The sequence below is a fragment of the Apaloderma vittatum genome, unplaced genomic scaffold (genome assembly GCF_000703405.1).
Source record: "Apaloderma vittatum isolate BGI_N311 unplaced genomic scaffold, ASM70340v1 scaffold8598, whole genome shotgun sequence".
Taxonomy (NCBI): domain Eukaryota; kingdom Metazoa; phylum Chordata; class Aves; order Trogoniformes; family Trogonidae; genus Apaloderma; species Apaloderma vittatum.
Window position 1 is genome coordinate 32,991 of NW_009730180.1, and position 12,074 is coordinate 45,064.

At 37.1% G+C, this 12,074-nt stretch overlaps 1 protein-coding gene across 1 annotated transcript in view; it reads left to right on the forward strand.

The window, feature by feature from the left end:
- The window catches only part of ENPP3 (ectonucleotide pyrophosphatase/phosphodiesterase 3), a 39,312-nt gene extending 29,215 nt beyond the window's left edge, over positions 1 to 10,097 (forward strand). Inside the window, 6 exon segments of the mRNA XM_009874692.1 lie at positions 737 to 891; positions 5,055 to 5,190; positions 5,703 to 5,780; positions 6,487 to 6,619; positions 8,264 to 8,420; positions 9,924 to 10,097. Of these exon segments, the coding sequence (XP_009872994.1) occupies positions 737 to 891; positions 5,055 to 5,190; positions 5,703 to 5,780; positions 6,487 to 6,619; positions 8,264 to 8,420; positions 9,924 to 10,097 (833 nt within the window).
- Positions 10,098 to 12,074: the final 1,977 nt, after the last annotated feature.

Consider the following 12,074-nt stretch of genomic DNA (forward strand, 5'->3'; position numbering starts at 1 on the left):
CTCCCAGCTCCCACCCATTCCCCCTCATCCCATCACTACAGGCCCTTGTAAAAAGCCCCTCCCCAGCCTTCTTGTAGGCCCCTTCAGGTACTGGAAGGCCGCTGTAAGGTCTCCCCAGAGCCGTCTCTTTTCAAGGCTGAACAAGCCTAACTCTCTCAGCCTGTGCCCATAGGAGAGGTGTTCCAGCCCTCTGACCATATTGGTAGCCCTCCTCTGGACTTGCCCCAACAGCTCCATGTCTTTCCTGTGTTGGGAGTTCCAGAGCTGGACGCAGTATTCCAGGTGGGGTCTCACAACGGCAGAGCAGAGGGGCAGAATCACCTCCCTCGACCTGCTGGTCACACACCTCTTGATGCAGCCCAGGATGGGGTTGGCTTTCTGGGCCGCAAGAGCACACTGTTGAGTACTTCCAGGCTCTACGTCATAACTCTTTTTCGCGACTTTGTAACCATAACTTTGCCTTTCTCTCAACAAAAATTCCTGTAGATATTTCTGTGTGCTTTTTTATGGGGTCTCTGGAAATTTTAGGAAGCCTTACAATGGCAAATAAGGTGTAAATCTCACTCCATTGGCAAGATAAGTTCAAAAGGTTTATGTTGCTGTGAAACTGGAAACAAGCAGGAATTTGCAAGTCTGATATATTGCACTGATTTTTATATGTCAAACATAACATGAAAACTTTGTGCCATCCAAAATGTTACAGAAGATTGAATCAATATTGTTATTTAAATTTTAGTAAAGAAGGCAAACTCAAATCATTTGCCATATGGGAGACCCAAAGTACTTCAGAAGAATAATGTCTACTGCCTCCTTTCCCATCATAACTATGTGAGTGGATACAGCTACGCTATCCGGATGCCACTGTGGACTGCATACACTGTGAATAAGCCTGTAGGTTACCAAATTTCTGTGCTATTCTTAAGTATGTGATACAACAGATTGAATCCTGGTTAATGACTGATGCATATCATATGACTAAGGCCCTTATGTGTGAGAAAGGAAAAGTCTCCTTGATACCTTTAAAATTTCAGCTGTCATAAAATGTTAAGTTGGAATGGCCATCTGTTGAGACATAAAAGATGTGGAAGAATAGAGTTCCTGGTAAGCTGGTTCCATTAAACCTGTTCTGTAAAAGGGATAAACTGTCAAGACAGTGCTCCAAATCAGCTGTCAGCTCTGGAGGAAAAGCTGATTGTTATTTCCAAAATCAGAAGGTTTAAGTTTTCCTGTGAATATCATGATCTTTTTCCTATCAACAAACCTTTGTACAACTCTGCAGGACAGTGTGTATCAATACATAGTTCTCTATGTTCTGTTTATTTTCTCTCTGTTACATTACATAATTTCTGAAAAATATATTTATAGCCGAATGAACCTCTTGAGAGTTCAAGAATATGAGGCTCTGGAATTAGTTGTTTGAGTTTTCAGGGTCAGTAAACTAATGGACATTCATGGGCTTAATTCCCACTGTTGACTCTTTTCTGTAAGTTGTCCTGAGGAAATAACTTTTACACTGTTTTTTTCTGTCTGAAGAGAACTGTTATTAATGTCTACATGATTCTTATTTTATCAGTCTAACTATGGGAAACTATTTTAATCAAATACATGCTGCTAGAATGTTAGTATTTCAGAAAGTTTTACTCCATACTTTCAATATCCAACCCTAAGAGGGCTTAAAGTCTAGTGAAACAAATGTCCATTTCAACAAAGGTTGGGTTTCCTTCATCATATTTGAAGTTCTGCTCTTACAACTTTCTGTGAAAGTGCATTACCCTAATGAAAGCCAGTTAATCATGGGCAGATTTTTTTCTGATTTTGCTTAAGAAAGATTAAAAACCCCCACTAGAGCTAGAGTCTTTTTATATTTCAGCACCAGCAACAAAATAAATCGAGAAAGCAAGTAACTTTTCAGACATTTTTCTTTGTTGAAAACCAAATTCTTCTCATTTGGAAAATAAGTATGTAAAGCAAGTTCTTGCCCAGTATAATACCTAAATCATAAAAAAAAAAAATTGTGGGAGTTTCTTGCAGTGGTTTGTGCGACTTTGTGGTGAACAGCAAATGTTTGAGACTGAAGTATTGGAACTATTGGAGCAGATTAATGCAATGATATGTTTTCTACAGAAAGAATAAATTTCCTTTGTAATACTCTCAGAGACTTAACAGTGAAAGGCTATAAATGTAGGAGCTCTGTTACTGACCTAGTTTACAGAGTAAGCTGACATCAAGTTTTTTTAATACAACATGTACTAATCAAGAGAAAAAACCGTTATGTTATAGCTCGTGGAAAGACAGAGGGATGAAGCCAATGCCTTTGACTGGAAACTGGCTACAATACTTAGGAATGACTTAAAGTTACAATTTCTGCAGAATTTTGATTGCATCCTAGCTTATTTATGTTGTGGGTAAAGCCTGTGCAGTGTTTTACACAATCTGTGGGGCATTTCCTGATATATGGTAGCTATAAGGAAGGGCTTAAACAGTAAAAGAGACGATGCAAGCTGGAGTTTTACTGCTTTTGTGCAATTTGGCAGTTTTGAAACTGGCCTGGCTGACCAGCCCACACAGTATTATTGCACCTGCATATGATATCAGAATAAAGAATATTATGAGTAATATATAGTTAAATAAATGATGTCAGATGGAGTTTTGGTTACTTAGTATTCTCAGTCAAAGGAAAAATAAAGATTGAAGGACATCTATTTTCTCGATGTTTCATACTCATCTGACAGGGAGGAAGGCAGACTTTCTTGCAGAAAGCTAGTCCCTCCACCTGCCTACAGACACTTGTGGAATTTAAGCAGCTTCGCTATGTAGAATCACTGAAGTTTACTATAAAATATATTCAAATATATAACAATATAATCTAGCCTGCAATGGGATTAAAACAGCAATGAGACTTGTATAAATCACTGGGATTTTTGGAACTAAACCTTAGTACACTGGGGCTTATGGAAGTTTGTTTTTTTGTGATTTAGTATTTTTTCTTCTCAACTACTGAAAAGGATTCCCAGAGGTGGCTGAAGTTGACATGACAGACCACAGCAGATAGTTGAAGTCTGACATGTAATGCAAATAGCTCATGCTTCTTGTCATTAATTAGCTCACTGAAAGACAATAATCTGCATCAGAAAAAGTATAGAATCATAGAACAATTCAGGTTGGAAAAGACCCTTGGGATCATCAAGTCCAACCATTGACCCTACACTACAAGGTCACCCCTAAACCATATCACCCAACACCCCATCTAAACGACGTTTGAACACATCCAGGGATGGCGACTCAACCACCTCCCTAGGCAGTCTATTCCAGTGTCTGACCACTATTTCCGTGAAGAATTTCTTCCTAACGTCCAGCTTTCCATGAAGAATTTCTTCCTAATGTCCAGCCTAAACCTGCCCTGTTGCAACTTGCAACCATTCCCCCTGGTTCTGTCCCTAATTACCTGTGAGAAGTAATGCATGATGTGATAGGCAAAACCATTTTTTAGTTTCTTCAACTGGGGAATTTTCTCCTGTGATGTCCAATAGAAATAGCCACGAACAGCCTTCATATCCTAAATGTATGGGAGTGTTCATGAAAATACAGGCTACATGATGTATTACGTATGTGATGGGCAGGCAGCTCTACAGCACTGTCCTTCTGCCTTCGCACTGGGATTAGAGCTCGTAGCTCAAATAGTTAGCTTAAAGAAACATGAAATAATGAGAAGAGTTGGGTGGTGTCCTCATCGCTTTAATTTGGAGGAAATGTGAATACTATTAACAACCCAGATTCATGGTATAGGTCAGAAAGTGGATTCCCTGCTGTGTTTGGATAACATTAAATGCATTTAGTGAGAAGAATAAAGTTCTCTTCAGCACACTCCTTGGCATGTTTTCTCAGACCTTTGTTACTTTGATTCAGCTTTCTCTTGACAGACCAGAAAGAAGTTGCAGCCATTGTTGAATACTACAGCTCGACTATTAAGTTTAAAGTATTAGTTTCCACAGAGACCCTGATCCATTGACCCTGCCTTATTGATCTGGATATTAGAAAGGGCAAATTGCTCAAATCAATTGAGTGTCAGTTTTGTATTGGGATTTGCATTTGCTTGACAATGACAGTTTGCCAAAGGCACTCTTTTGTCTTATATTTCATTCCATGCGGCATGTATATTTTCCGTTAATATACAACCTGACCATAATACAGGATCTACAGGAATTCTGATAAAAGTAAGTGAATAAATTAAATCAAGGAGTACAGAGAGGCACAGGAAAAACAATCCAGTTCTTTATTTCTACTCAGTTTTAAATGATCAAAATAAACAGTGTACTGAAAAGAAATTTAGATGTTTAACTACTGTTTATAAAGGTATGAAGCAAATAAATATGTTCCATTCTTGCCAAAATGAAAATAAATTACATGTAAATGATATGAAGAAGAAAATGCAATTAAACACAGGAAAGCATATTCAAATGTTTTAGTTAATGCTATCATAAAATATGATAAAAGTTAAAAAAGTAAGGGTTCTAGAAACAATTATACTCATCAGAATCAGTTTTGATGAAATCTTAGCTGGTGTACATATTAGCATGTCTCAGTGAAGCTAGTGAAGGTGGGCAGTAAAATGTACTAAATTTAACATGAATTTATGTAGCTTTAACTCTTCAGCAGCACAGACTCTTATTATGGTGACAGGATCCACAGACACTAAGATGAGGTGACAGTGTCATCTTTGTATACTAGCAGCTTTCCAGGAGGATGTGACATCAAGTTTGTGTTTCCAGAAATATGTAAAAGTGATGAATGAGCCAAACTTGTCACCTGTTTTTGCCTGCGATATTTTGTTACTAAAATTTTGCATGCTGCAAGGATTTCCCTGAATTACCTAAAAACAGAAGTGGAGGAAAAACACTTGGCAGAAAACATCAGTGTCCGTTACTTGCATTGACCTGATTCACTATGAAATTAGGAGAAGATTCAATGAAGTCCATTCTAGAAAGTTAAAACCATACAAAGCGTTAGGTTAGCCACAGTCGTGGGTGTAATTTTTTTTTTTTTCCTTTTCACAGGAAAGCACATCTCCTCTTCCTCCCACTGTTTCAAACTGTCTGCGGGCTGATGTTAGAATCCCTGCTGCTTGGAGCCAAAATTGTTCCAACTACCCAGAAGGGCTGACCTTCACCCACAGTTTCCTCTATCCTCCCAGTGAGCATGGTTCTTTTTATAGCTAGACCTTAGAAAGTCTTAATCAGCTGGATGTGGGTTTATGTTTAAACATATACTCAAGCACCAAAACAAATTTCTTTGGATCAGCATGTTGGGCAGAAAAAGGTTTCTAGTGTTTGTACACTGACCAAAAGCAGGGGAACAGCTACTTGTGTCTAAATATTTTGTTAAGTTTAGAACATTAAAGTTTTTCTTTAAAAACTGAACAACTTGTATGTGATGAAAACTTGTTGGAAGGATATAACGGGCTGGAGTGAAGGGCTGTTCCTCTTGCCCTGGATGAATATTCGTTTCCTCTTGTCAGATTTAATACTTACTTCACTGATCAGATTATACAAAGAAATTTGGAGATATGTTTGCAGTGGGATCATATACTTATGTTCAAATGTAAAATGTAATTCAATTACACGTACCCGCAATTTCTAGTGACTGGTGAATCAAATTTGTCCCTTTATAGCATTTCATTATTACTACTTTGTTCTTTTATACAGACTACAATTCATCTGCTCTTGAACAGTATGATGCTTTACTCACCAGTAATATTGTTCCCATGTATAGAGCTTTCACAGGTAGGTTGCAAAGTTTTCATTAACTTTGGTTTGGTTTCTGTAATTACAGTTCTGTATCTGATAAAGCTATGACAGATATATGCAAATTTAAGACTTTTTAAAAGTAGATGTCTGAAATTTTAAAATGCATTTATGTAAGTTGACTTTTTTTCAGTGTCCTGTCTGATTTCTGCTTAGGTGTACCTGTTCACTTTTGAATTGTCTTTTCATCTCCTGTGCATCCCCTTGGGGCAATGCTCAAGCTGAATGAAAATTGCTCTTTTTTTTAATTATTCCATTTGTAAGGTCTCAGGAGAAAACAGGACAAAGTTTGTAAACAATGCCCTGATACAGGGCCTTTCATCAAGCAGAAGCTCCAACCAGACAGTATTAATCTTGGAATATTTATTTCAGACAGATATTTCTATTATACAAGTGCAGGAAGCTACGTTATCTCTTTCCATCCAGCCCGACTCACATTTGTCCACAATCACTGATAAGGAATTTTCTACAACTTCACATCATCCTATTTTACTCTTAGGCCTAGGCTCATGTCCCTTTTGATGAAATCCAAATTTTGTGTACCAAAGAGTTGATTCTACAGGCAGTTTAGTTTGGAACTTTTTATTGTTCATCTCTAATAAAACTGAAAATATGTTCTTTTTCTTTAGTAGTAAAATAACTTCAAATTTATGTTAATTATGCTTGTATTTTCTTTTAATGACAGACATATGGGACTATTTCCATAATGTGCTTCTTCAGGAGTATGCTAGAGAAAGGAATGGAGTAAATGTTATCAGTGGACCAGTATTTGATTACAATTATGATGGTCATTTTGATTCTCTTGGTGAAATTAAGCAGTAAGTACATAGAAAAACCAGATGTCAAACTCCAGATTATTTTCCACTGTATTTCCATGCAAAAAAAATCCTATTCAAAAACAACAAAGAACAAGCATCATGGAGACTGGAGTATTCACTTTATAGTACTACATGCACTGTTGCTCATACAACAGCAAACACTCCTGCCAACAGATACATTTCTGTACAAGCTGAAGTTCCAGTGAGGAGAAAAAAGCTTTGCAGTTACATATGTATTCATGCACACATGCACAGACACAGAGCAGTAGTTTGTTTCCCTAGGTTTTAGGGCGTCGGCGACAGAAATACTGGAAGAATATATGACTTCTAAATATGCAGAAGATGTGCTTAAGCGTCATTTTCTCACTTTCATACTGTGCTCACTCACTCATTAGTTGTTTCTCCCTGTTGTGCCAAACTGTTGTGTTTTATCAAAGATCAGGTTTCTGTGCTTGCCTTCACTGAATCATGTGACTGGGAATGTAAAATATAATGTTCCTGAGTGGTACTTTTGCAACTTGAAGATGCAAACGGTCTGACTTGTCACTTGTAGGTCTGGCAAGTTCTAGGTACGTTTGTAGCATAACAAAATACATTTAAATTTCATCTATGTGTAGAAAAAGGAATAAGAGAAGACTTTCATAGAAAAAAATTGCCGTGAAAGAGAAATATAGAAGATAAATACCAATTATTTATGTTTGTGAATGAGGACAGAAGAAAGAAAAAGCAGAATAATAGCAAACAATCTAGATTTTTCCAAATATAGGGAAAATGACTTGTGACAGTAAGAACACTTATGTAGTAGAAAAGTGCTGGGAAATCTGCACAGCTGAGTCTGTCACTGGAGAAGTTTTATTCAAGGCTAGACTTAATACCACATCTGTCAAAAATGGTTTGAGAATGGGAAAATCAACACTGCCACGAAGTAGGAGGGTGGAAGGGAGGAGAGACTAGAATTTCCTTCCAAGCAGAGTGCTGTAATACCCAGTTGACCACATAATGATGTCTACAATTTGGAATAAGCATGTTTTATTCAGCATGGTTAGTCAGTCATACTATATGGAGTATAGTATGAGTATAATGATTTCAGTCATGGTGTTTTATTGAATACTGAATAGGTACAGCGAATTCGGGAAGCTCCCCGTAAGTTTATACACAAAAGTGACCATGTTCACAGAATAGCCAGAAAAGGGACACACAGTCAGATATCCTAAACTGGTTTCTATAGCACATAGTGGCAAGTCATCATTCTGGCATGAAATCGGAAATTAATTTTCTTGTCGTTCATCTCCAATGTGGTCTCATGTGGTTGAAATTCTTAATGTAATAAAGGGCAAATGTGCTGCCCCTTCCAGATGTAGAGATCCCTGGCTTTGGCAAAATAAATTGTTGACCATGTAAGCAATCCTGTTGGTTTCAGTGGGACTGCTTGTAATAAAAGGGCTCATCTATGTGTGTTTGCCATTCACGGAACAGATAGTGAGGCTGTCTATCCCATCAGGTATTTATTTCAGTTATAAAATAAATAAAAGTCATAAAATAGTGGAAGATCTATGCTGAGATAAGTTCTATAAATTACTAATGGCATCAGTGATTTCATACTTGATATTTAGATAAATCCCTTAATTAATGTTTCTTTTGTAGGCATGTAAACAACACAGAAATCCCTGTCCCCACCCATTACTTCATAGTTCTGACTAGCTGCAAGAACAAATCCTATACCCCATTGAACTGTTCAGGCTCCTTGGATGCTTTGTCTTTTATCATTCCTCATCGACCTGACAACACTGAAAGCTGTGCTGTAAGTATAGTTCTATGCCGCTGCGTGCCAATGAGCTTTGTGAACTGATTCCCAGTGGGAATCTTTAGAAATCTAAGCTTTTAATGAATTCACCCCTGATGAGCTGAGAGTATCTTGAGAGCCAAAGTGATGACTAGGAGAGCAAGAAGGTCCAGGAAAGATAGCTGAAAATTGATGAGGTGATAGGAAACAGAGAAAAAGAAGAAAAGAGTGTTGATAAAAGGACTTGGAAATGTTGTCATGTGGAATTGCTGAGAACAGCAACACAGTCAACAGGGTGGTGAGATAGTTTTATAGAAGGCTGCAGGATAAACTTACTCCAGAGGTATCAGAGTACTTTGAGTGTTACTCCATTCGGTGTACTTAGAAGAATTCCTTCAATCCTTTGTTCCATCTTTATCAGAAATTAGACAGTAGCAGTTTAAATGGATGGTTCTGCAGTTGAAATTCATACCTGAATTAAATAAAATCTATGCTTACCACTAACAGTGTAAATCTCATGTTTTGTAGCAAACAAAATAAATTAGTTCAGTGTAATATGTAATGTCGAGCCAGGTGAGTGTCTATTCCATAAACTTTGGGAAGCAGAACATTCCTTAGTTCAGTGTGTGTGTGTTACGGAGTCTCCTCACACACAAGTATTGCTGCACAGAGTTGAACTGGCCCTCAAAGCAACACAATTGTGTTTATTTAGTTTATTTATAACTTTGAATGTAACTCTAGACAGGTGCAAGCTTGTGCTGCTTAGGAACAGCTTGAGTGTCTCCTCATTTGTGATGTGGATAATTCACAACTGCCCCATGATCTTTTTGGTAGTTGGGAGATGACTAAATATACAAAATAAATAATTTGAATGAGTTAGTCTTTACAGTTTAGAAAATAACATCTGTTATTTCTAAAATTTAGCAACAACTCGTAAATATCATTGCCTTTATATACATTGTGTCTTGCAGTGATGTAAATTTAGTGAACTGTTTATGTCAGAAATAGATATTGTTGGGAAAGCGTAGAACAAAAACATTTTTTAATGATTAGTACTCACATTTTGATTGTTTCCCATATGTCCCTAGAAATAATTATTATTATAATTATCCAACAATCTAGACTAAACTGCTACAACTTTGCTCAAGTTGGCAGGTGCCTGTTGTTTGGCTGGCCTGAGCACTGCAGCTAATTTATACTGTAACTAAAATTATCCTTACTTACGTGTTTAAAACATGACTCAACTCTACTTTGTAGTTAAAAGTCATACTTACCATTTCAGTGTAATTTTGCCTCTCTGTTGCTTTGGAGGTGAGGAGGTGGGGAGAGGGGACTTCTGTTGGATTCTGTTTAAATGAGATCCCTAAAAGCAAGGCTGTAAAGATGTCTAGGAAAACGTAAAAGAAGTTTTACCAGCTTAGTCCATCAAACCAGCTCAAACATCAGTTATTGTCTAACACGACCACCAAACAACAGGGTGCCTTTTATGTGTTTGAACATTGCTCTTGTTTGTTTTGGCAGGAAAATAAGGCACCTTCTGAATGGGTTGAAGAAAGAGTTCAGGCTCACTCTGCACGTGTTCGGGATGTGGAACTGCTAACTGGGCTTGACTTTTACCAGGAGAGAAATGAACCCATCTCCGATATTTTACAGCTGAAGACATTTTTGCCAATATTTGAGACTGAAACTAATTGAGTATCTGTTAAAAACTTGTCAATGCTTGGAAAAAAGTAAATTTAAGTGATTTAACTTTTTTTTCCTTGCTAAAGTATGTAGGAAATATGACTACAGCTCTTCTAAAGGAAAACACCCTTTGAGGAGCTAAGCTGTGTTTTCAAATTTGTGTTCTTTCGTCAAGTGTTCTGTGCCAATTGAATAAAATTTACCTAAAGTAAATTAAATCATCATTTCTGAGCCAGGCTTTCAAAATAGGTAATATTTTATTAATTAGAGTTTGAAAAAAAACCCAAGCAAAAAAACCCAAAACCTCCAAAAGGAACACATTTCATAATAGAGAGAACAGAATTGTAAACTGCATAGAAAATGGTTCAATAATGCAGTTGGAAAGTGAAACTGTTTGAGAGGAGTATCTGTGGGGTTTTTTCCCTTGTGTTTATCAGAGAGATTATGGTTATCTAATACTAGTATGTCCTGAAATGTTCTGAATTTCTCTTTCTCACCTATTATTTCATGTTGCACATGCTATGTATTTAAAAAACACATTTAGACTCAAAAATTTGTATATAGTGGAAATCTCTTTTGTTATCAACCCCTGTGTTTTCCACTTATGTTAATTCATTACACTAATAACAACTGAACTTAGAGTAAAGGACTTATATTCTGTACCTTCTGGACATTTTTAAGCATTCCGAACATTAAAAGGTAAAAGGAATGCTGTAGCCTGAAGAATTTTGTCTGGGTATTTACCTGTATTTTCTTTGTTTCCAAATGCCTGGCAGTACCTAAATGTTTATGTCTATTTCTAAATGGTTAAACCTGAGATGAGAGTACAAAATTAGTGGTGACATCTGAAAAATAGTATTCCTTTCCGTAGCGGCTTTTTATAGAGACTCTCTAGCTCACACTGTGCTGTACACAAATTACTACTGAGGGCAGGTAAGTGGGACAAGTCAGTGGAAATTCCCACATTCTACTGTTACAGAAATGTCACGTGTTAATTGAGTGTTGAGCTGATTTTCTTCACTGAAAATGCTGCTAAGCACAGGTACACATAGTGGACAGCTGACTGTCTGATTTACAGGCACAATTGGGGAGTTCTAAAGAAACATGTCAAAGAGCATTCCAATCTATAACTAATTGTGAACTGAAGGAGATACACTGATTTTAAAAACAAAACATTTAAAAGCACCACAAGGCATTCTTCTTCCTACATCTTAGATGATCAGCGTGTGCAGATACGCTCCAAACATAGCTTAGCAATATTTATCTTACATCAAGATGTGGGACCAAGTTGAATGTCCAGATCTGTATCTTCAGTTAAACCATTATACCATCTCCTTCAATATAGATTTTGTATATATTTCATTATTTTTCACTATTTCCTTATCAGTACTATTGTTTTATTAAAGCTGTTTTAATTTTCTAGTCGGTAAGTCTCTCTGCCTTATTCCCTTTCCCTTCCCATTTGGGGAGGGAGAGGAGTTAGAGAGCATCTGTCAGTGTTTAGTGGCTGACCCAGCCCTAACCCTTGACACACAGACTTCTGAAAATTAATTTCATCTATGCTTTCACATACAACAGATATTGGACTTGAATACCAGCAAAATTAGTTCACTGTCCTCCTTCATAAGATGCTTTAATATTATTTTTTATCAAAACATCTGGTCTCCCCTCAGAAAAACCCACTCCACCCTACTGAAAAGAGTTGTCCTCTTCTGCATAAAGATCACTGCCTATTAGGCTGACAAAATCTGTATTTCTTGTTCAGTATTTGTGTAGCATCTAACACAAGAAGATCTTCATGCCTGTCGTGATTCAAGTCGACGGGGACAAAAACCATGCAGTCTCCAACTCATTCCTCCCCTCATCCCCATTTCCACAGTGATGTAGAGGGAAACAATTCAACTGAAAAGGCTCAAGGGTTTGAGATTAAGGACAGGGAGGGTAATAATCTACCATTTAAGATGACGGGTTAAAAAAAAAGAGAGACTT